Below are 26761 nucleotides of genomic sequence, written 5' to 3'. Positions count from 1 at the left end.
CGCCCGGTACAATGGAGCCCGCCTTGTCGCTGGCGGTGTGCGCGCTGCTCTTCCTGCTGTGGGTGCGCGTGAAGGGGCTGGAGTTCGTGCTCATCCACCAGCGCTGGGTGTTCGTGTGTCTCTTCCTGCTGCCGCTGTCGCTCATCTTCGACATCTACTACTACCTGCGCGCCTGGGTGGTGTTCCGGCTCAGCAGCGCGCCGCGCCTGCATGAGCAGCGCGTTCGGGACATCCAGAAGCAGGTGGGCGCGGGCCCGAGGTCCACGCGGTGCCCACCGCGTGCGACCCCGGCAAGGAGGCAGGGAACCCGCAGACCTGCTCAGGTGCGCAGCGGTCAGGTAGCTCGTCAGGCCCGAGCGCTGCGAAGGAATAAAGGCTCCCGGGCGGCAGGCGGAGCTGGGAAGCGAGAGAGGTCTGGGGACGTGAGTCGGGTCGGGGGACCGGTGTGTTACAGGCTGGGAAGGGGGAAAGGGCAGGCGCCACCCAGGGGAGGAAGATTGATAGTCCGTTAGAGCCGGTTGGAGAGGAGTCTTGAGGCCAAGTTAAAGGTTAAAGTTTATTTGTAGCAAGAAGGTGCTTCGGGCGCTTTTCAGATAAAGAAGTAAAGTCAAAAGGTACAGTCCAAGGGGGCCGGGGATTTAGCTCAGCGGTTCGGTGGACCCGAGTTCAATCCCCGCTAAAAAAAAAGGTAGAGTCCAGACCCCAACCTCATGCCGGCCTCTGGGGCTGGAGGGCTGACTCCTGACAAAGGCGGTCGCCTGTAACCGGACATCCTCCCTTATGCCACCTTCCACGAAGCCTACCTGGCATCCTGCTGCAGTTCCCAGGCTGGGGCTGGCATGGGCTTCAGGTCTGGCCAGTGTCTTGGCTCTTTCCGCCCCTCCTTATGTTCCTCTTTTAACTGGCATCAAGTTGCTGAGAGCTTCTGTTTCCTGCTGCCCCTGTTCTGATGGCTCCCAGCTGGCAGGAGCCTGAAGATGATGCTGAAGAGCTTCCCATTAGGGATAAGAAGTGGGCCTGGGGCACGAGGGGCAGCATCCTGAAATGCTTTGCGCTCCTCTTCCCGCTTTTGCTGCTCACAATCCAGCTCCTGAGCTCTGGCTGCCCTCTTCCCAGCGGCACTGTCTTTCCCAGTTCTTTCTGTGAATTCAGATTCTCGGTTTACTTGCTGTCTCCCTAATCAGTCTGTGAGCTCCTAGAAAGCAGGAGTGTTATCTGACCCCTGGGCCCATGGGGCCTGGCTCGGAGCAGCATAGTGAATACTTATTAACCCACACTAAACAGAAGGTTTCTGTCTCTCTGTAGACAGAAAACGAGGGGACCCAGAGGACCAGCCCTCTGCCCTGGCCCTGCTGTGTGCCACAGCCGTTCACCATTGCTGTCCATTATTTATGGTCATCACCACAGTGCGTGTGTTTTACTAATGGGAAAGATTGAGATTCCAACTGAGTCATGTTGCAAGACTAGAAAGTGGGGCTGGAACCCCTGGTGAGCCTGAGCACTTGGCATTTTTTCATTCCCATTCTTTCCAGTCTGTAAGTCAGATTCTGTTGCCTGACACCTGGCTTATTTCACCAGCTGCCTGACCAGTGGTACTTTTTTCTGCTTCCTACTCTCTTTAATGTGTATCTAGTGCCAAGAGTGGTTTTTTCAGGCATTGCCTCCCCACCGAGAATCTTGGTTAATTCCCATCAGAATCCAATCCAACTGGCCTCGCTACCTGTAACCCACTTCAGCACGCCTGGGCTTGGGTTAAGTTCTGGACTGTAGAATTGGGCGAGGCCAGACCTGATTGGTTGTAGCATCTCCACTTCTCACTTTTACCACCAACTCATGGGAATCCCTTTCTCAGTAACCCCAACCCCCAGGCTTGAACTCCTCAGAATTAATGTGGCAGCCCCAGCCTCTGATCGCGAGAAAGCCCTTCCCATTGTTGAGCTCTTTGCTGAACCAGCTCCACTGCAGCTTCCTCCAGGAAACCTGACCAGGATTTGAGAGGACTCTTGGTTGCAAGTGATAGAAACTCAGTTTAAAGTAGCTTGGCAAAAAGGAGCTTTGCTGGCTCCCATCCTAAGAAGTCTAGGAGTAAAAATAGCATAGGCATGGCCATATCCAGAATTCCCTTTCCCTCTCCATCTTTTCATCCATCTGCTGTGTCTTGGCTCTGATTACCCCTGAGTTGACTTCTCAGGGAGGCTGTCTCTGTGGAGGCCTCAACAGTTTCTGGCTTAGATTCATCCAGTAAACAGAGGATCTTTCCTAGAACCAATCTGATCCTATATCGTGTCCAGAAAGATAGAATCAGACCCCTGTCATATGCCTACCTCCTGGGGTGAAGCAGGATAAATCACACCTGGGCCAAGGAAGATAGGGTTAAAAGCAGATGAAAAAGAGGGCCAGGGATGTAGCTCAGTGGTGCAGTGCCTGCCTGACAAGTGCGAGATCCTGAGTTCAATTCCTGGTACCAAAATAAGGAAACAAACAGAAGTGGATAAAAAAAGAAATAGATGATCGCTGGTTAAAACAACAAATACCTCCCTCCCTGGAAGGTGTCAGTCTCAGGAATGGAACACCTGTGTTCCTGAAGGCTTGCCATCCCCTTGTTTTTGTGCTCTGCTCACGTATATTCAAAGTTTTGCCAGAGCCCTTCTTTCCATTGGCTTCCTGGTCCTTCCTCTTCTGTCCCTAGCAAAATGACCGTGAGTGCACGCATGCTACTACTTAGGACAGAGCTTGACATGGAATAAGTACCAGTCAGTGTTAGCTGTCCTTCTGTGGACTGTTACTGTTACTATGAGCTCAGCTGTCTTCCTGGGCCTGCAGTCAGTCCTGGCTGTGCATCTGGCTCTGCTAGTCATTGGTCCTGTGGTCCTGGACAAGTTTTGTTACCTCTGAGTGTCCTCATCTGCAAAGTGGTCATCCCTACCTCCAAGGAATGTTATAAAGATGAGTAAGACATTGGTAATCATTTTATATAGTCACTCTTGTTACCATTCTAAAACCTTTCCTGAACTTCTCAGTTAATGTTTTTGAAACACTCTGATCCTGTATTCCAGCTTTCTCCCTCCTTCCTGGTGGTATAGCAGTGTATTGGCTTTATTGTCAACCTTGCCAGTCAGGGAGACAACAGAGGCTGGGACCAGATTCCAGGTTCATTTCACCATCCTGTTCCTCCCAGTGTCAGGGCGGGGGCATCCTTCCAAGCTCTTTCTCCCTGAAGGCAAGGTTAGGAGCTGCTCTGCGGATCCTGGTTGGAGCCAGCTCAGCCTCTATCTCTGGTTGCAGGTTCGAGAATGGAAGGAGCAGGGCAGCAAGACTTTCATGTGCACGGGGCGCCCTGGCTGGCTCACCGTCTCATTGCGGGTTGGGAAATACAAGAAGACACACAAAAACATCATGATCAACCTGATGGACATCCTAGAGGTGGACACCAAGAAGCAGGTGAGAGCGCTTAAGTATCTGAATGTAGAGAATGCAGTTATAATAAATGTTTTGAAATTCCTATTTGCTAATTTTAATATCTGTGTCAGTTCCTGGCCCTGGGAGGGTTGGGGCATTGCACCTGGTTTGAGGGACCCTTAGGGAGGGAGATGATGTTAGCCAAGAGCATCCCAGAGTGGACAAGAACCATGGCCCATGCTCATCAGGAAAGGCTCTGCCCACCAGTGCTGTCCTCCAAGCTGTACGAGACAGGGGAGAGACCAGCCCACCCCACAGACAGGCAAACTGAGAGCTCAGGTGAATCCTTTCAGTTCTGCAGAAGTCAGGAGTGGGGAAACCGTGGGCAGAAACCAGAGACAAAAGAGAATCTATGTGTCTCTTCCTGGGAAGGAAGTGTGCTGGTAAAAACGAACAGGCTACAGAGGTGGCTGGGAGGAGGGGAACTTCTTACAGGCTTCCTTGAGACTCACTTGTTTAACACCCTGGAAATATACATACTCTGGTCTGCCTAGTGATTCTGCTTGAAATCTTGCTTGAGGAGAAAGAGATAGACTTAAATGTAAAGATGCCCAACACCCAGAATGTATCACACCTTTATTTCCAGTCAGAGACAACCCAATGTCCAATAATGGGGCTAACAGCCACTCTTGATGTAAATGTGGTGTACATGTCTTTTAATTCCTAAGTTTCCTCAGGTGCCTTAAACCCCTCCCTGCCTCTTCCCCTACATCCTTGGATAAGGAGTAATCCTATCACTTTGCCTAATCTGTCTCAAAGGTCTCTTGTTTCCTCTAGAAGTTTTATAGAAACCATAAAATGAAGCTGTTTGGGCCTGGAGTTTTCTCTGTGAGCAAATTTTAACTACAAATTCAGTTTCTTTAATAGATTCAGGGCTTTTCCACTTGTTTCTTTTTTGGGTGAGCTTTGGAGTTTGTGTCTTAAAGGCATTGTTAGTGACACCAAGTTGTATAATTATTGACAGAGTTCGTAACATTTCTGTCTTGTTCTTACCATCTGTAGAATCTGTAACCCTGCTACTATGGCCGTTCTTTATACCGGTAACTTGTGCCTGCTCTCTTTTCTTCCTGTCAGTCTGGCTAAAAAAGAGAAGTCAACTTTATTGACCTCAAAGAACTAGCTTTTGACTGCATTGATTTTACTTTGTCTTTGCTATTTCTTTTCTTTTACTTCTGGCTTAATTTTATTTTTCTTGCAGTGATGGGGATCAAACCAGGGCTGTGTGTATACAGAGCACTTGCTCTATATCTGAGCCACATCTCCATTTCCTTTTTAAGCTTTTTTATTTTTATTTATTTATTTATTTTTTGATACAGAGGCTCACTGAGGTGCCCAGGCTGAGCTCTGAACTTGAAATATTCCTCCTTTAGCCCCTCAGACTGCTGGCATTATAGGCATGCACCATCGTACCTAATTCTCTATGTAGCTTTTTAAAGTTTAGATCATTAGTTTAACCTTTCTTTTTTTCTAATATAGATGTTTAGTTCTATAAATTTTCCTAAGTGCTCTTTTAGATACAGCCCACAAATTTCATTGCTTTCATTTTTATTCAGTTCAAAATACTTTCTAATTTCTTTTTTGATGAGTGCCTTGATATCTGTTATTTAGAAATCATTTAGTTTCCAAATAATTGAGTTTTCCAGAGAGCTTTATAATATTGATTTTTTTATTTAATTCAAGCTATTGTTAGAAAACATAATTTAGATTAGAAAGCTTTTCAACTTATTGAGACTTTCTGGCCCCAAATATGGGCTGTCTTGGTATATATTCCTTGTATCTATATATTTTATATGGATATCTTCCTGTTTTGTGGTGATATGTTCTACAAATATCAATAAAGACACATTAGTTAATAGTCATAATCAAGTGTCCTGTCTCCTTAAACATTTCTCTTACTTATTTTATTGGTTGTAGAGTCAAGGATACTGAAATCTGCCCTGTAACTGTGGATTTATTTATTTCTTTTACATTTCTATCAGTTTTTGCTTCATGTATTTTGAAGTTCTATTTTTAGATACAAGATATTTATTCTTCTGTGTACATTTTTTTCTTTTTTCTTTTTGGGATTGAGGATGGAACTCGGGACCTTGTGCTTGCAAGGCAGGTGGAGGCACCACTGAGCTAAATCCCGGACTGATTTAAAATATGAGCCAGGCGTGGTGGCGAACACCTGTAATCCCAGCACTCGGGAGGCTAAGGCAGGAGGATCGCTGTGAGTTTGAGACCAGCCTGGGCTACACAGTGAGTTCCAGAGCAGTCTGATCTACGTAGTGAGACCTTGTCTCAAAAAAACCATAAAAAAAAAAAAAAAAAAAAAAAAAAAAAAAAAAGATGTTTATGCCCATAGCTCAGCTCACTGATGTACTATTCTTTTTTTAAAGTTCTTTTTTCTCTATTTCATTTTGGACAGTCTGTGTGGCTGTGTGTGTAAGTTCTCTGATCTTTTCTTCTGCATTCTCTAATTTCTTGTTCAATTTAGTGTATCTTTCATTTCAGACATTGTGGGTTTCTTTTCTAGAAGTTTGATTTGTGTTTTTCTAATATCCTTGTAATGTCTCCACTTAAGTATCTGAATGTAGAGAATGCAGTTATAATAAATGTTTTGAAATTCCTATTTGCTAATTCTAATATCTGTGTCAGTTCTGAATCTGTTTTGCTTGATTCATTTTTCTCATTATGGGTCGAATTTTCCTACCTCTTTGCATGCCTGGTAAATTTTTAGATTCTGAAATTGCACCTTACTGCGTGCTGCGTATTGTCCCATTCCTGAAAGTCTTGAGCATTGTTCTAGGAGACATCTAAGCTAGTTGGAAACAGTTTGATTCTGTGGGGTCCTGATTTTCTTAGGTGGCACTGTAGCAGCATTTAATTTAGGGTAAACTGATCCTCTGCCAAACGCCCTGTGAATCATGAGATTTTCCCTGCTGGCTGTGGGAGCAGATGCCATGCTCTAAGCCCTGCTACCCTCACCTGTTACCTTTCCTGGTGGCACCTTCCTTGTCTGTGGCCTCAGGTAATACCCACCTGTGTATTACTCAGGTGAATACGCCAGCAGCAGCCTTCACAGTTCTTCAGCTTCCTCTCTATGCTGCACTCTTCTCCCATGTGCTGTCTGCAAACTCTCCTCCGTGGTCTTGGGCTCTCATCTCCATCTCTGCAGCTTGGCACCCGGGGCTCCAGGAGGTCCCCTCGCAGCCCTTTCTGGCTCCAGGCGGTGAGCTAAGGTCTTCGCAACTTATGTTTCCTGCCTCTTGGGTTCTGCCCTTCAAGTCCTGTGTTTACTGTGTTGAAAACTCTTTTTTTCTTATCTTTTTTGTCTGGGTTTTTGTGGTTGGTTTGTTTGGTGTGTGTGTGCGTGCGCGCGCGCGTGTGTGTGTGTGTGTGTGTTTTCAGATGGTAGGGTAAATCTGGTCTCTGTTGCTCCATCTCATCTGGAAGCAGAATTCCACTTGATGGCTTATTCCGTCTATTACAAATCGCATTTTATAAGAAAGTAAATGATAAGGGATGATGGTCACAGTGCTGTTTTTTTAAAGGGAGGACAACACTGTACATGTGTGTGTTTGTAGTACAAATTAGAAATGGAGATATATAGACATGCAGTGGAAAAAAAATAAAATAAACCCACTCCATTATTAACATCAGTAATTCTAAAGAACTACAATGAGTTTTTGTTTTCCTCCTTATTTTTGCTGAGTCTTTCAAATGAGCATTTTTCTTGTAATAAAGCATTTATTTTTAGGTATTTTAAAGGATTTGAGCTGGATATGGTGGCTCATGCCTGTAATTCCAGCACTCAGGAGGGTGAGGCAGGAGGATTGCCACCAGTTCGAGGCCAGCTTGGGCTGCATAGTGAGTTCAAGCCAGCCTGAACTAGACAGCGAGACCTTGTTTCAAAAAATAAAAAAAGAAAGGATTTGATTCAACCCTCACTGACCCAGTGCCAGAGTAAGTAAAGGCAGTGTAGAGTCCTGGAAGGAGCTGGTAAAGGCTGCAGGAATGCCTGTGCTCAAGTGTGGATTGAGAGCTGGGTCTCTGTTCTCATGTCCGCAGATTGTCCGTGTGGAGCCCTTGGTGTCCATGGGTCAGGTGACCGCCCTGCTCACCTCCATCGGCTGGACACTGCCTGTGCTACCTGAGCTGGACGACCTCACAGTGGGTGAGGACTCATGTTCAAGGGCAGGAGGGGTCAGATGGTCCCAGGGTCAGAGCAGAGGGGACTTGGCCACCTTCCATCTGGTCCAGAAATGGCCATTCTCCCACCTGGGACAAGTCACCCTTCTGTACTTACCTAGCACCAGTGACAAGGCTTCACTGTCGGCCATTCTGAGCAGCTCAAGTTTTCAGAGGCGCTCTGTAATTTCCAGCTGAGATCTGCTTCCCTGTGACTTATGTCCACTATTCCATTCCTACTTGTGCAACACACAGAATCTAAGTCCAGTTGCACTTTTCTTCCCACAGGGCTCGTGGGAAGTCTTTTCTTATCTAAGGGAAGCACCCTCTCCTCCTTTAACCGTCCCCACCAGTCAGGGCTCCCAGCCCATTCAGCACCCCTCCTTTTCATGGAAGTCCCCTTAAAATGAACAAATGCAGGTTTCTCAGTAGCCGGCGGAGGTGGGGATGTAAATGCCCTGGAGGAGTCTGCCCCCCAGCTCCCCGGACTCTTAAGGCCCTCAGCTCCTGTTTAAGCCCATCCTTCTCACTTCTGCTCACCAAATCGACAGAGATGGGGATCTGCTAAATTAACAGCCCATTTCTGCCACCCTTGCCCTGCACATGATGGCTCTGCCAGGCTGACACATGTGTCCCTGCAGGGGGCTTGATCATGGGCACAGGCATCGAGTCATCCTCCCACAAGTATGGCCTGTTCCAGCACATCTGCACTGCCTACGAGCTGATCCTGGCCGACGGCAGCTTCGTGCGATGCACGCCGGTGAGTTGAAGGGTGGGGGCAGCCACCAGAGTCTCACCATCTGAGACTGCATCTCAGATGGACCTGTTCAGTCTGTGTCCATAAGACGAACAGAAGTTTATGCACCCCCTTCTGAGTGCTTAGGCACTATTGTGAGTTCATATATATTTAAGGCATTTATTCCTTAACGGCCTGTGAGTAAGTGCTGTTATTATCCCCACGTCACAATTAGGAATCTGAAGATCACAGAAAGGTTCATAATCTTGGCCTAGGTCACACAGATAGTAAATCCTACAGTTGGAACTCAAACTCTTAACAACCAGGTGCCCAGATCCTTGCCCTCAGCCATTTGTTACCCCAGGTTGTCTCTCCAGAGTAGGTCAGGTCTCGATGTCAAACCCCCATGTCACATGTTGTGAGGTATCACCAAAAGCAAAGAGGCTGCTCTGGGAAAAGATAATTTCTGCCACCCAAAGTAGGGCACAGATATGTGAGTCATTTTACCTAAGGAGTGGGACAGAATTGGAACTTTAAATAAAGTCTAGCATATGTCAGGAGCCCAGGATGGGAGAGACTTTTGAAGTGGATAGTTCAGAGAGCCCCAGGGCTGCTGGCTGCACAGAGGGTGAGTCCAGGGAAGGGAGTCCAGTTGGGAGCTCCTACCTTGGTCAGCTTCTCATCAGCTCAGCATGATTTCCTGAATGCTTGCCCGGGCACTGCCTTCAAACCTGTCTACCACCAGCAGAGGCGGGAGACACACATTCATTGTGGCCTCCCTTCTTCGAGCCCCATTCCTCCTCTGATGAGCATGGTTAGGAGGATGAGGAGGTGCTCCATGCCGGTTTTGATTGGCTGCCGTGATCTGGATGGATGGGCGTGTGGGAGGTCATTTGGCCCAGGGGTGCTACTCCAGAAGCTTCTGGCCTACTACAGAGTTGCCTGCCCATCTCTCACCCCCACCATCCCCTCCGTGCCCACACTAAGGGCATTTGAGTTTGGCAGAGATCAAGCAGGGCTGGCTCACTAGCAAAACCAAGACAGACAGGACTTTTTTGGAAAGGAGCTTTTCTGGAATCAAGAATCTGAATTAGAATGGTTAAAAGAAAGGTCAGTGGTGTGTCTCTGAGAATGGAGAAAGAAGGAAGTTAGAAACAGATTTGTGGCCCTGGAGGAGGTGCTATGGGTGGAGCTCCTGGCTAGAGTTGGTGACCTTGCTGAGCATGGGAAGCCCTGCCCAGGAAGTCCTGGGCAAGATAAGTCACCTCCTGGGCACACACTTCCTTTACCTGTCAGAGGGCGTGATACAGTTGCTGAGGGTGCTAAGTACAGCCCGTAGAGTTCTTTGCTCAGATTTGTATGAGGTAGTGACGGCAGGAATGCCCCCTGGGGCCATCATCCAGATTCTCAGCAAGTGTCCATTCTGTGTCACAGTCCGAAAACTCCGACCTATTCTATGCTGTGCCCTGGTCCTGTGGGACCCTGGGATTCCTGGTGGCTGCTGAGATCCGCATCATCCCCGCCAAGAAGTATGTCAAGCTGCGGTTTGAACCAGTACGGGGCCTGGAAGCCATCTGTGACAAATTTACCCGGGAGTCCCAGCGCCTGGAGAACCACTTTGTGGAGGGGCTGCTCTACTCCCTGGATGAGGCTGTCATTATGACCGGCGTCATGACTGATGAAGCAGAACCTGGCAAGGTAAGCCTGGGTTCCCTGCCTCTGGACTGAGGTCAGGGGAGGAAGGAGGTCTGGGGCTCTGAGGGCCTACAGGCTCTGCCTTCCGGAATGTCTCCTTCAATGAGGAGAGCCTCCATTTCCTCTGCTCCGGCCCCTCCTGACAGATGTTCCCTGGTTCTTACTGTAGTCCCATTGTATAGACAAGGAAGCCGAGGCTAGAAGAAGTAATATAAATTCCCCTAGGAAGACAAAGCCAAGAGGTCAGTTGTCAATTTGATGCCTCAGAGTTCAGATCAACACTCACTCCTTCAACTCATACCATGTTGTTTTTGGTTTTATTTTTAGACAAGGGTTTTGATGTGCAGTTCAGGCTGTCTTTGAACTCACTATGTAGCCCAGGCTGGTCTCGAACTCACAATGATCCTCCTGCCTCAGCCTCCCAAGTGCTGGGATTACAGGCATGCGCCACCATGGCTTTACACCATGTAATTTTTAATGCCAAATTTTTCTCCATTCAGAAAGGATTTGTGTGGCTGGGGTGTGGCTCAGTGGTAGAACACTTCCCTAGCATGCATGAGGCCTTAGCCCTCCCCATCACTTCCCAAAAAAAAGAAGACAGAAGGAGAAAAAGAAAACATTTGTTTATTGTAGAAAATTCGAAAGTGTAGAAAAGTGAAAGGAGAGACTCCTCTTTACACCTTTTAAAAGGTTTGAACACTGGGCCCAGTTCCTTTATTTTCCAAGGAGGAATCCAGGGCCTTCCCAGAAGTTCTCCCTGACCCTGTGACAGAGAGGCTGCAAGGCCACATTGCCGATAGCCCAGTTAGCAAGGCCTCGATGTCCCCCAGGTGAACAAGACTGGGCAGGAGAGTGGTAGATGACATCATTCAGGTGGGCATTTCTCCAGGCTTTGAGGTGTATAAAGCTGCTCTGGACTCTGCCCTGTAGGCGCTCTACAGACTTCAGGATAAAGACGCTGTGACCCTGAGAGGATGCAACAGCCCATTTCACAGGCAGACGTAGAGGCAGGAATTGGCTTGTGGTAATAGTGCTAGAGCTGCAAAGGGAGCTCATGTCCATGTAGCCTCCCCAGCTAACATACCCGGGAGAAACCAGCAATATGGTATCTTTATGGCTTTCTGAGCTTTTCTAGCCCAAATAGTTCCTGGTGAATCTGAGCACCAGCAACACCTGTATCCAGGAACACTGAGTCTCAACTTCATTATGCAGCAGGTACCACTGCCAGGTGTGTGGCCAGGTCTCACCTGGCTCTGGTCAAGTTGCTGTGGTTCCTTGGATTTCAGCCTGTTTTTCTTACCAGACAGAGGCCGTGTACACCACTCCAAAGCCAGCTGGGCACACAGGTTCCTAAGCCCATTTCCGGTGCATCACAACAAATGCCCCTTTCAGAGCAGGTTCCACGAGAGGCTGACACCCACATAAGCTGCACATGCTGGCTGCAGTGCTGTGGGTTGGCATCAGGGCAGGGAGCTGGTACTGTAAGTCCTGTGTGCCGGGCACCAGGCTTGGGACCTTCCCTGTTGTCTCTTACTTTACCATCCTGGTGGGAGGGGTACCACCACCCTGCCTGTTCGGTAAGTGGGGATCTGAGAGGCCAAGCAGCCCCCGCAGGATCAGCCAGGGACTGTAAGTGGAAGGGGCAGATAACTGCAGTATGCACAGGATGGTTCTAGTTTTATAAAGAACTATGGTGTAAAAAAAGAGAACTTTTCCTGTGTGTAAATCTAAAAGGCACAAATAAACCACACACACACATATATTTTTGTTTGCTTGTTTGTTTTGTTTTTCTTTTAAGTAGTACTGGGGATTGAACTAAGGCATTTTCACTAAACTATATCCTTAGCCTTTTTTTTTTTTTTTTTTTTTTTTTTTTTTGAGACAAGCTCTAAGTTCCCTAGAAGGCAGCAGGTCAGTAGAAGGTGTAGGCTAATGCCAGGGCATGGGCAAGTTCCTTCTGGTGCACTTCTGCCTCATGCCAGAGGAGGGGATTCCAGCTGGGAAGTGCTGTGCCTGAGGACTGCGGAGCCTGGTCTGGGCCCACAGGAAAGTGCCTTAGAGCTGAGCAATGAACTGACCTCTTAGGTGGGAGGAGGGAGCTACCTGCATCACAGCAGACCTAACCTGTTACATTTGCACTGTGCTCATGGAGCAGGAGCAGCAGGCTGGGATGGGGTCACTAGGTTCTTAAATAGTTAGGAGCTAGCGGTGCAGCCCTTGTACCCACCACCTATAGCCTCTGCAGAGAGCGCCACTGCACCCAGCTTTGCCTGGCTCTTCAGACTGTGAAGGCAGTGATGACCCAACAGCTCTGGAAAGGCTGGCGGTGTTGCTAGCAGCCTGTATTGCTGTTTCCCTGGTGGCAGCTGGCACTCTGATTACCTCTGATGGCCTCTGTCCTTTCAGCTGAATAGCATCGGCTGTTACTACAAGCCCTGGTTCTTCAAGCACGTGGAGAACTACCTGAAGACAAACCGGGAGGGCCTGGAGTACATTCCCCTGAGACAGTACTACCACCGCCACACACGCAGCATCTTCTGGGAGCTCCAGGTGAGGTGGCTGTCCTTCAGCTCCGTCCTGAGGGAGCTGAGCAGAACAGCTATGGGTAGTGACAGAAGCTGGCTGTCACCAAGGGTGCTGGGAGCGGGCTCTTGGGCCACACTTAGGGGAATACAGACCTCTTCTCCCTTCAGGAAGGGTAAGCCATCTGAGCAGAGCCAGAGAGCAGGGGGAGGAGGTGGCCTGCTCTGCTCTGGGTGGGAAGGGCCATCAAGCGTGCCCTGGAAAGGTAGGCAGGAATTTGTCAGGGGAAGGGGGAGTGGTGTCAGGATAGGTCCCTGGGGAGATCTTTGTGATCAAGGACCTGGACACAGCCCAGGCAGAGAGAGAGCCAAAATGAGCTAGCAGAATTAACCACTGTCGGGCTGTGGATTAAGCTCAGTGGTTCCGCTGCCTGCCTTGCAAGCGCAAGGACCTGAGTTCGATCCCCATACCAAAAAACAAACAAACAAAGAATTAACCACTGCCAAGTGGACAGCTCTTGGAATTTAATTCCTGCACAGTGTTGTGCACCCACCACCTCTGTGTGGTTTCAGAACTTTTCTTCATCACAAAAGAAAACCTCATACCCATTACGCAGTCTTTCTCTGTCCTCCTCCCCCAGCCTGTGGCAACTTCTGATTGGCTTTGTCTCTGAGGATTTGCCTATTCTGGATATTTCCTATAAATGAGAATCATACAAGATGTGCCCAGTGTGACTGGCATCTTTCATTTTGCATAGTGTTCCATGTCTCGTGTGTTTTGCATGACTTTTTCATTGCTTCCGTTACCACACTTGGCTTTTCCACACGTCTGTTGATGGACATTTGGGCTGTTTCAGCCTTTTGGCCATTGTGAGCAGTGCTGCTGTGAACATTCATGCACAAGTATTTGAGTACAGTTTTCAGTCCTTTGGGTATAAACGCACCTGGGGGACAGTTGCCAGGTTACATAGCAGAACCGCCCTGCAATTCCCTCCAGCAGTGAATGAGTGAGGCAGTTTTTCTGCATTTCTACCACACTTACTTCCTGGTCTTTGAATGCTTGTTATTACATAATCATCCTAGTGGGTGTGAAGTGGCGTCTCATTGTGGCTTTTGATTTGCATTTTCTTCTGGATTCATGGTGTTGGGTGTCACTTCATGTGCTTTTTGGGCACTCGTGTATCTTTGGAGAACTTTCTGTCCAGATCCTTTGTCTTTTTTTTTTTTTTTTTTTTTTTTTTTGTGTGTGTGTGTGTGTGTGTGTGTGTGTGTGTGTGTGGTCCTGGGGATCGAACTCAAGACCTTGTGCTTTTGAGGCAGGCACCATATCACTCAGCTAAACCCCTGGCCCTATGTCCATTTTTAACTGGGCTGATTGTCTTGCTGCGGAGCTGGAAGAGTTCTTTACTATTCTGGGTATCAGTATTAGCAGATACATAGTGTGCAAATATCTTCTTCTGTACATTTCTGTTTGTTTGTTTGTTTTGGTACCGGGGATCGAACTTGGGAGACCTTGCACTTGTGAGGCAGGCAGTGGAACCACTGAGCTAAATCCCCGGCTTCTGTACATTTCTGTGGACTCTCAGCACTAAAGGCCTTTTAATGTGGAAGTCCAGTTTATCTGTTGTCCCTTTTGTTGCTTGTGTTCTTACTTTGATATGTAAGACTCTATTGCCAAGTACACGATCATGCAGATTTACCCTGCTTTCCTCTGAGAGCTCTGAGGTTTGGCTCTTCCCTTTTATTTGTTGCTTGTGTGACGGGGGCCTAGCAGCACTCTTTAGCACATGCTCACCCGTCATCCTGCAGGCTGCCTGTGTTGGAAACCAGCAGGAAGGCTGCTGAGCTGGAGCTGGTGCAGAAAGAGGCCAGACAGCAGCCAGAGGCTGGGTCTCGTCCTTGTAGGTCAGGAAGGGACTTGGTTTTATTTCTGTGTGATAGGAAATCAGGGGGACTTTGAGCAGGGAAGTAACATGGCCTGATTTGTGTTTTAAAAGCTCTTTGACAGTTGAATGGAGAGTGGCTGAGATGGGAGTAGGCAGAAGTGGAAGAGTAGAAGGAAGATTCCTGTTGTCTGGGTAACAGCAGTGGAGGAGGAAGGAAGCATCAGACCTTGGAGATGCTGTGAGGGGTGACGACAGGCTGGCCGTGGGTGTGATCTCCTCCAAGAACGGGGTGCCCTTGACTGCCATGGGAAGCTGGGGAGGGGTCTAGGAAGGGAAAGCAGAAGTTTGGTCTGGGGTTTGTCAGATTGAGATACCTCTGGCCCCCAGGTGGGATGCTAAGTAGGCAGTGGCTACTTGTGGCGGCGTTTCCGGGGTTTAGCAGGGGTGATGCCACATGTGTAAATGTGGGCATCCATAGCAGACAAATGTTATCGGAAGCCATGGAAGCGAAGATGCAAGAGCCCAGCCCTGGGGTGCTCTACAAGTTCAGGGATGGAGACCTGATGGGAGACAGTGCCATTGGGAATGGGGGTAGGAAGGAGGGTAGACCAGAAGGACAAGGCATCCTAGAGCCAAGTGGAGACTGAGCAAGTAAGATGAGCTGGGAGTGTAGCTCAGTGGTAGCTTGCTGAGCCTGCACAACCCCCAGCACAGAAGAAAATACAAAAGCACAGAGAGAGGAAGCTGACCATGGTGTGGGATCCTGCCGCGTGAGTCTGTAGAGGCCCTCAGTGACTATGAGCAGTGGGGTGAAACCACAACTGCTGAGTCCAAGAGAGAGTGGGAGACAAAGAAGTGGAGATCATAAGGATGGACCAGGGCTCACGTTTATGTGATTCAGGTAGGAGAGAAGACAGCATAGCTGTCGGGGAGTGGCCTGCCAGAGGAAGGAAGGACAGTGTAGGAGAGACGGTGTGTTTAGAGGGCAGCGTGCTCCTGGGCTCCGGTGCAGCGTGGCCTCACAATGGGTGCACAGGCAGGAGGGAAGCAGCACCGAAAGCAATAGTTGGGAACAAGGACGATCTGGCGGTGGGAGGGTATAGGAGTTCCCTCTGGATTGCTTCCAATTTTGCAGTGAAATGAGAGGCAAGGATTTCAGCTGAGGTGGGTGGTTGGCGAAGGCTTGAGGAGAGAGGATACGTGACGGCCCTTGGAGAGGGAAATTCATTCTCTGGGGAAGTCCCAGGACTGTTGTGTGAGTTCTCGGGGAGACCAGCCAGGGTTTGGCTGCAGGGGTGGGGCAGGAGGGGTGGAGAGTGAGAGCCGAGCCCAAGGAGGCTGTGCAGATGGTGCAATGAGTGGGCCACAAGTGACTGTTACAGTCCAAGCCGGCCAAGAAGGGAGGCTGTGAGGCCTCAGGGACTGAGGAGAGCCTGCAGTACACCGGGGCCCAGGCAGAAGTGAAGTCAGGCTCCTAAGCCAGGACAGAAGGAGAATTGGTGATGGCAGAGGACCAGTGCTCGTGATGGAGAAACTATGACAGACTGGGGCGGCAAACCTTCCTGAAGGGCCATGTAGGCTTTGCAGGCCCAGGGCTCTGTATCAGCTGCTTGGCTGTGCCACAGCCTCAGCATGAGGGAGTCAGGGTGGTGTAGCTGCTCTGGGAAAACTGCCTAAAGAAGCAGGCCCACGAAGCTGGCATCGGCTCTAACCCTGGGTCCTCAGGTGTCATCACCGCTTTGGAATGTGACATGCCAGTCTTGGCTGAGGCCAGTGGAGGGGATAAGACCACTAGAAGGTAAGAGGAGGCCAGGGAGCCTAGAAATAGGGCTTGGGCAGGATAATCCCTGGATACTGAGATCACCAGAAACCAATATGGAAGAGGCTGACAGTGATCCGGGATCCAGTGGGTCACACGTGTGTGTGGGAGGTGTGAGGACTTGGGGAGAGCACCGTACTTCAGTGTTGTCGAGGGTGGTTTCTAGGGGAGCAGGAGGGACAGATGTGGGAGCAGCAGTGAGGGGCAAGGAGGACCCAAGGTTCCATCAAGCCCAGCGACAAGAGGCTCATGGGAGGCCCACTTGAGAGGATCTAGGGCACAACCAGGACCTTGTTCTGAGCCAGGAGAGAGCAGAGTGTTTGAGGAGAGCCTGAGGAGGGGCACAGGGTAGCCAGGGGATGGTGATTGATTGGCTCAGCCTGAGGTGCTGCCTTGCTGTAGCAGGTAATGGTGCAAGGAGGAGGTCTGTGGTGACTAAGAAACAGGCATAGTCACACCTGGTAGCTTCTTGCAAGAGGCCATCAGTCATTTCTGAGGGTGGGGTGGGTAAATGTGATGGGTAGGCAGGGGAGTCTCATCATAGCTTGGGGGCTGCAGGGTCTCCCTCACTTCTACTCCCTCTTGGGATGGTGTGAAGGTCCCAAGCTGCTGGTGGGCAGTTTTGCCAAAGGCAGAATAAGATAGCAAGACCTTCACCCCCACCCAGAGCAGCATGGGGACAGTGAGCACCGACACTGGGAGAGTTGGACGAGGTGTGCACAGTGGTCAGCATGCCTCTCTCCACGTGTGCTTGTATGCACCTGATTGTAGTCTTCCCAATGGGAAGATGGGCTTAGAGTTGTTTCCATTTTACAGGTAGGAAATTCAGTTTGAGGTCATCCACAGTAAGTGGGTGGAGCATATCAGTCACCTGCTGCTGCCAGGGGGTTAAAATAGCCAACAGTAGTACAGCTCAGTTTCTGAGGGCCAGGGGTTTGGCAGTGACTGGCTGTCCCCACTGTGGCCTTAGGGAAGTTGGTTAAGCTCTGTGGGCGTTGCTCTTCTCACTCCCTGGCTTATCTCTGTTTATGCAATGCCTGCTGCTTGACAGCCGCCTTACCAGTCTGTTCCAAACACTGGGTGAGCATCTTCCCTTTGATTTCTCATTAGCCTCCCTAGTCTCTCTGCCCAGATGGGAAGACAGAACACTGAGAAATTAAGGAACCAGTCTAAGGTGGTCACATATGGTAAATGCCAGAACAGAGACTCAAACCCAGAGTTCCCTGGTGAAATCCTAGTAGCTCACCCTCTCCAGATCGGGACTTATACCTGGAGTATGCAATGGCAGGGACAGTGCTCAGCCCTGGGTTCCTTCCTCCCATCCCAACCTTGGTCTTTCAGGATATCATCCCTTTCGGCAATAACCCCATCTTCCGCTACCTCTTTGGCTGGATGGTGCCCCCCAAGATCTCGCTGCTGAAGCTGACCCAGGGTGAAACCCTGCGCAAGCTGTATGAGCAGCACCACGTGGTACAGGACATGCTGGTGCCCATGAAGTGCCTGCAGCAGGCCCTGCACACCTTTCAAAACGACATCCATGTGAGTGGCAGCAGGCACAGACCTGGGACTTCACAGCCTCTCCCCTGAGCCCACAGCCTACCCTCTCGATTTAGCCAGCTGTAAAATCAAGCCTTGTCCCTAGGCCTACAGAGCCCTTGGTCACTTGGCGATGGCCCTGGTGATGAGCACTTCTGTGAATGGCTCCTGTACGCTGGAGTCAGGGTTTGTGGGGTCTGGTTCTCTGCAGCAGAGCAGGGCCCTGGGAGGATGAAGAGCCTCCCTGTGGCAGGGTGGGAGTGTCAGCTGCTGGAGAGAAGAGGCGTCAATGCCTGCTGCACTGGCCTCCCCAGGTCTACCCCATCTGGCTGTGCCCGTTCATCCTGCCCAGCCAGCCTGGCCTGGTGCACCCCAAGGGAGATGAGGCTGAGCTGTATGTGGACATCGGTGCATACGGAGAGCCACGCGTGAAGCACTTCGAGGCCAGATCCTGCATGCGTCAGCTGGAGAAGTTTGTGCGGAGCGTGCATGGGTGAGTGGCTCCTCCCAAGCACCTATCGCCTCCCTGCACCTCCTGACTCTGCTTCCCAAGCCTTCACCGCTCTTCTCCCTTTGCAGGTTCCAGATGCTCTATGCCGACTGCTACATGGACCGGGAGGAGTTCTGGGAAATGTTCGATGGCTCCTTGTACCACAAGCTACGCAAGCAGCTGGGCTGTCAGGATGCCTTCCCTGAGGTGTACGACAAGATCTGCAAGGCTGCAAGACACTGAGCCCAGCCTCTGGGAGAGAGACGCAGGCGGGTGGACCTGCGTTTTCCCTTCACCCAGTTTGGCTGCTTTCCCAAACCTACCTTTTCAGAAACAAACCCCTCCAGAAGTCCCACCCAGATGGCTCTGTCAGTGTCCCCAAGAGGTCTGGGACAGCCTGGTCCAGTGCAAAGAGTGTGGGACTTGGAGTCAGACCACCCTGAGTCCAGGTCCCAGGGTAGCCACCCATCAGTGTGTGACTCTGGGTGTGTCACCTAACCCTCTGTGCTCCACTCTCTCCATCAGGTGAAGCAGGTGATTGTACCTGCAGGCCGTCATCTAAGTCAGCACCTGTCACATGAAGGGTGCTTTGTTCACAGTCGCTGTTATCACTTCCCACTCAGCATCACATCTGACTAAAGCGCTTTGGATTCAGCAGTTGAATCCAGAAAGACTCCCTGCTGGGTCATCTGTGCGCAGGTTTGGCTGGAATGATGAAGGGGACACCCTGGAGTTGCACCACCATTGCCTGAGTCAGCCAGAAGAGCCCCTTGTGGGGAAAAGGACGGCTCCTCTCCACCCCAGGGTCCCATTGGGGCAACAGTGGGGCAGGCAGGTCCAAGATGTGCTGTGCCAAAGCCAGGTCCGATCCCAAAGTCTCTCTACTGTCCTTGGCGATGTCCTGCCCCCTGTCCTGCCCGCTCAGGTTTGCAGGCCTGTCCCGGCCATCACTGAGCCCATTCAGAACCGTGTCCAGGCAGGGCACGGTGGCACTCGCCTGTAACCCCAGCACTCGGGGGGCTGAGGCAGGAGGATCGCTGTGAGTTCGAGACCAGCCTGGGCTACATAGTGAGTTCCAGGTCAGTCTCAACTACATAGTGAGACCCTGTCTCAAAAAAACAAACAAACAAAAAAACCAAACAAAACCGTGTCCAGGAGGCTGCTGGAGAGGAGCCTGCGCTGTGAATCGGATCCAGAGCACCTGGACGCATTCTTGGCTTCCCACCCTCTAGACCCCCTCTTGTTCCAGTACCAACTTAGTCACAGTCGGGTGCATCTTCACCGCTCTGAAGCATTGGGCAGGGGCTACAGCCTTGGGGGTGGAATAGAGGTCCCTCAGGATGCGTGGAGTTCCCATCATTATGTTTCTTTGAGGAGTCTCACTGGGGCTGAAAGAAAAAAGCATCAGCTGGATTTTTTCCTACCCCTCACCCCCGCTTTTCTTTGTCCCACCCCCAGCTGTAGTTAATTTCAGTGCCTTACAAATCCTAAGCTCAGAGAAAGTTCTGTTTCCGTTCAGAGAGAAGGGAACCTCCACGGCTCCCTCTGCCTTGTTATCCAAGTGTGGTTGTTTATGCAGCTCCATCCTAAGAACTGCCGGCCCTGGCTGGAGCCGAGTCATGTACTGGAAGGAGCTGGGTCTACAAGGGAGATGCAGAGCTGAGCCAGTCACATCAGTGATCGGTGATACTGGACTCAGGACTTGGCAGTCAGTCCCTGCTCTCCCACCTGCAAGCTGTGCATCTGCAGGCAAGTATTCGTACCTCCAGGAGTTTCCTCATCTGTCACATTGGGCCAGGTGACCTCTCCCTGGAGTCCTTCCGGCTAAAAGCTTAAGACACCACTGTTGCAAAACCCAGGGAATCAACCCTTGTTTGTGTTGAAAAAAAAAGGTGACAGGGATTATCTGTTACTTAAGGTCCTTCAGTCCCAAGCCCAGCTCTCATCTCATTTTCAGAAAGGCACATCTGGCACTGGCCGGGAAGTGTCCATCTCACCCCTCTGCCTGCCAAAATCCTTGTAGAGTCATCCTCTGACTGAAGGATGTGCTCCCATTCCCTGCACTGCCTGGCTCACTGCAAAGTGTTCTAGAGTGGTCGTGCAGGTACTGAGTGCCTTTGTGGCATTCAGAAAGTTAAGCCCCCCTTGTCTGTTTGGCCCTGGAGGAGGCAGAAGGGAGTCCTCATTCTCTAGTATGAGAAGCACATGACTCCTGGCATGTGTGACCCCCCCCCAGTGCTAGACTGATGACTCTACTTAATGTAGATGAATGGTTACCTGAGCAGAAGTACCATCATTTCACCCTTAAGAGCCTCCATCCTGAAGCCACTGGGCTGTCGCCACAGCTGTGTCACCCTTAGTCTTCTCATCAGAATCCAGCCCTCCACAGACCATACCTGGGCCCTGGAAGGGAAGGTATTTTGGAGTCACGTCAGCCTCAGGTAAACATGTGGCTCCAGTGACATATTGCCTGGAAAGAGGCAGTTGGTCTTCCAAGCATGGTGGGCCAAGTTCCAGCTTTTTCTTGCAGGGTGTCTGTCCATCTATGCAGCAGGCTCCCGATGGAGTTGAACTTGGTACCACTGGGCAGTGTGTGTGTAAAGAGCAATGTGCCTCTCCCCTCCAGAGCCTTGGTTTCTTGGCTGCATGTAGAATTTCTGTAAGATCAGAATTGTAGCCAATTTCTTTGGCTGGAAGGGTGAATTATTGGTCGTTAGTGACAGGGAAGAGGGGTGGGAGTGGCTGTGGCAGTGTATGATGTGTGATTATTTTTTCTCTTTGGTCACAGGGACCAAAGAGAAAGGAATGAGTTTCCCATCAGACTTGCAGCTGCAGAGACTGTGCCTCTAGGACTTGTGTTCCTGTGCTGTGGGGCCACTGTGTCTGTACAAATAAAAAGTCTGGCTTGAAATTAGCCTTTGTCCTTTCTTGCTCAGAGGAGTCAGACCTGGCTTCGGGTGTAGCTGCATCACTCTGCAGCTCAGTTGCCTCCAAACCCACACGCCCATGGGCAAGGGCTAAAAACATTGGTGTGGGGGGAACAGGACCGACAAGTCAATTTCCGTCATTTTCCCAGGTGATCCAGAGTAGGTGTCACAGATCTCTGCAAGGGAGAGGCAGTGACAGGCGAGCATCCAGGTAAGGTAGCTTGGGTCAGGGTGGGGACCTTTTTAAGGGCCCAGATGTGGTTATCAGATCTGGCTGTAGTCCTGGTCACTTGATTGTGACCAAGTAATTATGACAAGCTAGTCCGTGTTAAGAGAATTTTCCTCGCCTGTCAACTGGTGGAAAACAGCTAACTACCAAGATGCATTTCTCTCTGCATAGCTGGGCTGCACTTCCCAGCCTCCCTTACATACAGGCAGGACCTTGGGTTAACTTCTCTCCAGGGCAGTGTGAACAGAAGTAGTAAAAACTGCACATGTTCACTGGACTCTTCTCTGACAGTGGCTGGATGCAGATGACAACCAGGCACAGGTACTGAGTGGGGAGGTCCTCACTTGGAAGGAGCCTGGATCCCCATCACAGAGCTAACTGCCCATGGTTGTTAAGGGAACAGGAAGTAAATGGACATTGTTGAGCCACTACATACCTAGAACTAGTTTAGTGAACTAGGGTTGAACAGGTGTATAAAAGTTGAGTTTAGGGGCTGGGGATTTAGCTCAGCAGTTTGGTGGCCTGCCTTGCAAGCACAAGGACCCGAGTTCAATCCCCGGTACCAAAAAAAAAAAAAAGTTGAGTTTAATACAGTAAAGTTCTATGCAAATTAAAGGGTATACATGATGAACATTTTCCAAAATACATGCCATGTGTGTCTCCTAAAGTTACTTGCAAGAACCTCCAGGAAACTCCCTTTGCAATTGTTCCATTCTACAAATTGGATTTTGTGTGTCATTGTCAAGAGAAATCTTTAACATGTTATGTTGTCAGCTTTCCATCACTATAACAAAATGCCTAAGAAAATCACCTTATACAAGGAAAGGGTTATTTTTTACTCAGTTTTGTAGGCTTCAGTCCATGCTCATGGCCCTGCTGCCTTGGAGGGAGGGTGGTGGAACAAAGCTCTCCATTCACAATCCTAGGAGCACATTCCCATCCCCCTGGGACCTGGCCTTAGACGTGGGTCTTTAGAAGCCATTCTAGGGCTGGGGATTTAGCTCAGTGGTTCCGCCCCCTGCTTTGCAAGCGCAGGGACCCATGTTCAATCCTCGGTACCAAAAAAACAAAAAAAAAAAAGCCATTCTAGATCTAAACTACAGTGTCCCTTAAAACCACCTTTGCAGTTTAAGCTCTGAATGTCACCTTATGTTTGAATAGCACATAGTATGTAACTATTTACTGAATCCTTACATAACCAGAAAGGATCAGTTTCAGCCAGGCATGGTGATGCACACTTGTAATACTAGTGCTTTGGGAGGCCAAGGCAGGAGAATCACAGTCGCAATTTAGTAAGTGTACAACCCTGTCTCAAAATTAAAATGTTCTTCAAAGGGTTAGGGTTGTACCTCAGTGAGAAGGCCTTAGGTTCAATTCTTAGTACTGAAAGGGGGATGTGGAGAGAGTGGTTCCCCATTTCACAGATAAAGAAAGTGAGACTCAAAAAAAAAATGAGTTGCCTGAAAGCTACATTGAGCCTATTAATGATTCAGACAAGGACCAGACTCATCTAACATTGCAGGCAAAGTGCCTAAGGATCCCAAGCCTGCGGAGATGATGGCTGCAGACCCAGAAGAGTGAAGGGAGGCACAGGGGCCAAGTCCTGCACAAGCCAGGTGTCAGGCTCTGTGTGGAACTTGGCTCATCAGGGAGTGCTCTGCTCCGACCAAGAGCAGTTCCTCCTGTGAAGATCCCCACCACACACACCTGACAAGACCCTGAGCCTCATGGGCAGTGTACAGGTACCAACATTAATGCAAGAATGGGTTTTTTCCAAAAGCAAATATAAGAAAAATTCCATACAAATACTACACTGATCCCATAGAATATATTGCAAAGATGCACTTCTCAGTTATGTAACCATGCTGAGATGGCCCCCAGATTTCACCCTGCACGCCTTTTTTGAGATCCTGTCTCAAAAAAAGTAAAGAGGGCCGGGGATGTAGTTCAGTGGTACAGTGCCCCTAGGTCAATTCCCAGTACTGCACAAGGTGGGGGCAGGTCATTTACTCTCTGGGCTGCTGTCTTGAGAGTCCAAGCCAGGACCTCTTGGTAAGTGAAGCTCCTAACCTGCAGCGAGGGACCTGGCACTGGGACCTGTGTGAGGAAGCCTGAGAAGGAGCAAGCAGGTATCTGGGACTGGTGGCGAGCCAGCCAGGAGGAAGGAAACTCTTAAGTCTCCTCTGAGTTGTCCGATTGCGCTCTTGCAGGCAGAGGTCTAACAGCATGTCAGTGGGGTGTCTGCTGTTTGAAGACTCCCATCACAGGGCAACTTGATAATGGAACAGAGCATTGCAGGCTCCAGTGGGCTCAAGACAACTCCCACACATCTGCCGGGTTTACATATGTGCAACAATGTGCCCACACTGGGTCCTAATGGGAAACAAAATTGGGGTTAGCTTCTTTCTAGGTTATCCAAAGAGCAAACTAACCTTCCTGGTAACCTGTAAAGGAGTGAACAAGAGCCCTTTTGGGGTCCAAAATTTGAATTGCTATTTTTGTCCAATCAGCATGCTCAGAGCATTTCTTCTGCATGGGACAGCTTGTAAACTGCAGCTAACGGGTTAACTTCCTCTGCTTTCTGCTTGTGCTAAAATAATATTGCTGTTCAAGATTAAACAGAACTAAGTTGTTCAGCCAGTCCTGGCTGGAATGTAAACATCTGTGTGTAAACTCTGAGACCAAGTGGGGGAAAAGTACTAGGACTTCTGGAATCCAAGAGGCCACCAGGCTTTTAGAGAAGGAAACAGTAAGCAGGATAAAGAAAAATCGTTAAGTTTGTCCTGAGTCAATTTAAACATAACTTAACAGACTTGTCGTTGGAAAATCCATATCGTCAGATGTTCACAGGCTTTAAAAAAAAATGTAAAAAGACCAAGCTTCTCCTAGGGGTGATTGTGCTATTGGGGTACAGCCTGCACAGAACAGTCAGAGATTTCTACATGAGTATAGACCGTAAAGTCAGGGATGTGCAGCTGAGAAAACTGGGAGAGACCCAATCAAGCTGGACAGTTTATGGAGAATGACTGTAGATTACAGAGGTAACCAAAATAGTAGCCCCCATCCATGCTACTGTGCCCAGCACTTGTCTCCTGACTGGACAACAGATGTGGGCTGTGGCCTCCTATTGTTATCTTTTGCATCCTGCTAACACTTTTCATTAGCTGCTGAGTCCTGGGACCAATTTACATTCACCTGGAATAGACTGAACTGGACCTTAAAGTGCTCCCGCAGGGTTACCTGCATAGCGCCACCACTTGGCATGGGATGATGGCCCCGGACATTGACTTCTTACCCTGCCCACCCACTGTTACATAGATGATACCATGTTAACCTCATAAGTGTCTTACAGATTTAGGAAACACCTGAAGGACACCCAAAGGAGCAGGTATAGAGTATCAATCACCATAGGTGCAAGGGCCTAGAACCACAGTAAAGTGTTTGGGAGACTTACAGTTGGGCAAGGCATGCATGATACCTGAGAAGGTCATTGAGAAAATTGTTCCTCCCCAGGTCCCAAACCAGTCTCTAGTCTGCCTCACAGCTATGGTCTGTCTTTATGGCCTCCTGCACTGGGATACAACGATGAGGGACCCAGATAGAATCAGTTAAAGACTTGTGGTCAGGTTATCTACCCACTTAAGCCCTAAGGCCTGACCTGAGGTCATAAGTTATGGAGAAAGAGACACTCAAGGAACAAAAGGGCACTGGTGCCACCTGCTTCACCAGAGATGGCTGGTAGGAAATTTGAGCTCCTAAGAGGAGACACCCTGAAGCTCGGAAGGTCTCTGTCCTTCTGCGGGGATGCCTTCAGGAGGATCCCAGACCTAGTCTTCTCTCTCCCCTCTCCATAGTCCCTATAAATCACCATAGTCAACACCCTGCTAATCTCTCCCACCTCACCATGATGCTGTATCCTTAATAATCAAAAACAATTTGCAATAAAGTTTGGACACAATATGAACCAGGGGATGGAGAACAGTGGCCAAAAACATGGCCATCTAAATTATAACACTATTCTCCAGTTAGATCTCTTTTTCAAAAGTCAAGGGAAATGGTCAGAAATCCCTTGTGTCTGGCCTTTATGATCCTCTATTGCAAACTATCCCTCTGCAAAGGCCCAAGGGATACCGCCCTGAAAAATGCTTCAGAACCACACATTGACATTATTGATGACCCCTCCCGTAGATCTGTCGCGCGCACCTCGCCAGCAAGGAGCACGCAACACTCAGGATTCTTCTGATGCATGCTTTATTGGAGTTTCTTCTACATTCTTCAAAATGGCAGAAAGACCCCGAGCCGGATGCGAGCCTGCCTTTATAGTCATCCGGGTGACGTGGCCCATTTCTATTGGTCCATGCCAGCCTGCATCATTCTGACGAACCAAGCGCCTCATCTGCGCAGGCATGAACCACCGTCACCGGCGGACTCACATCCAGAATTCATGCAGGGCATGAAGAACCCGGAAATAATGGCGCGTGACATCTCCCCCTTCCTTATAATAACTAGTGCTCAGGAGGAGCCTGTCAACCACCCCGGCCGGAAGGTGGTCGAAGCTCTCCCCCTTCCTTAAAATAACTAGAGCTCAGGAGGAGCCTGTCAACCACCCCGGCCGGAAGGTGGTCGAAGCAGGTATTCCATGTGAGCAACTGTTGGATCACCTTAGCTCGTGCAATGAGGAGAACCTCTGAGCGGTGCAAAGGCTGATCAACAAGATTATAAAAGGACATGCCTGATTCTGGTGCAATGGACTAATCCACAGAGTGCAGAGGCCATGTCCAAGGAGGTGGAGAGATGCAGGTATTTATGGCCCCCGAATGAGCAAGGCACAGGCAGAATATTGACCAACGTTCAAGCTACTATTGTAAATTGGCCAACCAGGCAGCAGGCGAGTATCCGGCTTCAAGGGCAGCGAAAGCTTGCAATAACATGGTATTATCATTTTGTCTCTGTCGTCTCATCTTACATAACCACCAAAATCCCAAAAACACTGCCAAAGCCAACAAAGCAAACATTGATCCCATTCCAGCCCACTCCTTCAGAATAGATACAGCACTTGCAATCCAATCAGATATACCTTGTGCAAAAACAATGTCTACTCGGGTAGAATTAACATGAGCAATGGCTACTCTCAATTGTCTAATCAATTGATCAAAACATCCCGTCCAATTTGAAGTCAAATATATAGAGAGTTCCCTAGATAGATTTGCAGCTCTTGACATATTATGATATTGTACAGGTGCAACACAGAGTCCTGGCATCCTCCACATACATCCTATTTGGGCCAAT

At 49.5% G+C, this 26761-nt stretch overlaps 1 protein-coding gene and 1 long non-coding RNA gene across 2 annotated transcripts; both read left to right on the top strand.

Moving 5' to 3' along the window:
- Positions 1 to 6: 6 nt before the first annotated feature.
- Positions 7 to 19330, top strand: Dhcr24 (24-dehydrocholesterol reductase). The gene is made up of 9 exons (XM_010610401.1): positions 7 to 242; positions 3286 to 3441; positions 7513 to 7618; positions 8274 to 8392; positions 9803 to 10066; positions 12470 to 12613; positions 17632 to 17829; positions 18141 to 18319; positions 18406 to 19330. Exons 1-9 carry the CDS (start codon positions 12 to 14, stop codon positions 18557 to 18559), a joined length of 1551 nt encoding a protein of 516 aa, XP_010608703.1. The 5' UTR covers positions 7 to 11; the 3' UTR covers positions 18560 to 19330.
- Positions 19331 to 19389: 59 nt separating this feature from the next.
- On the top strand, positions 19390 to 25696 carry LOC104852601. Its single transcript, XR_777533.2, has 3 exons — positions 19390 to 20757; positions 20847 to 21454; positions 25661 to 25696. It is a non-coding gene; the product is annotated as an uncharacterized LOC104852601 (long non-coding RNA).
- The last annotated feature ends 1065 nt before the right edge of the window (positions 25697 to 26761 follow it).

This window comes from Fukomys damarensis, unplaced genomic scaffold, assembly GCF_012274545.1.
Source record: "Fukomys damarensis isolate Sample0158 unplaced genomic scaffold, DMR_v1.0_HiC HiC_scaffold_23, whole genome shotgun sequence".
Taxonomy (NCBI): Eukaryota; Metazoa; Chordata; class Mammalia; order Rodentia; family Bathyergidae; genus Fukomys; species Fukomys damarensis.
Note: the sequence above shows the minus strand (reverse complement) of the source record. Positions and strands in the feature narration are given on the sequence as shown.

What these genes read in the sequence shown, in the direction of transcription:
- Dhcr24 (XM_010610401.1), top strand. Translation starts at nt 12, where the DNA reads ATGGAGCCCGCCTTGTCGCTGGCGGTGTGCGCGCTGCTCTTCCTGCTG. An exon ending in AGGTGGACACCAAGAAGCAG is followed by an intron (nt 3,442 to 7,512) that starts GTGAGAGCGCTT and finishes TCATGTCCGCAG; the next exon opens with ATTGTCCGTGTGGAGCCCTT. An exon ending in GCATCTTCTGGGAGCTCCAG is followed by an intron (nt 12,614 to 17,631) that starts GTGAGGTGGCTG and finishes TTGGTCTTTCAG; the next exon opens with GATATCATCCCTTTCGGCAA.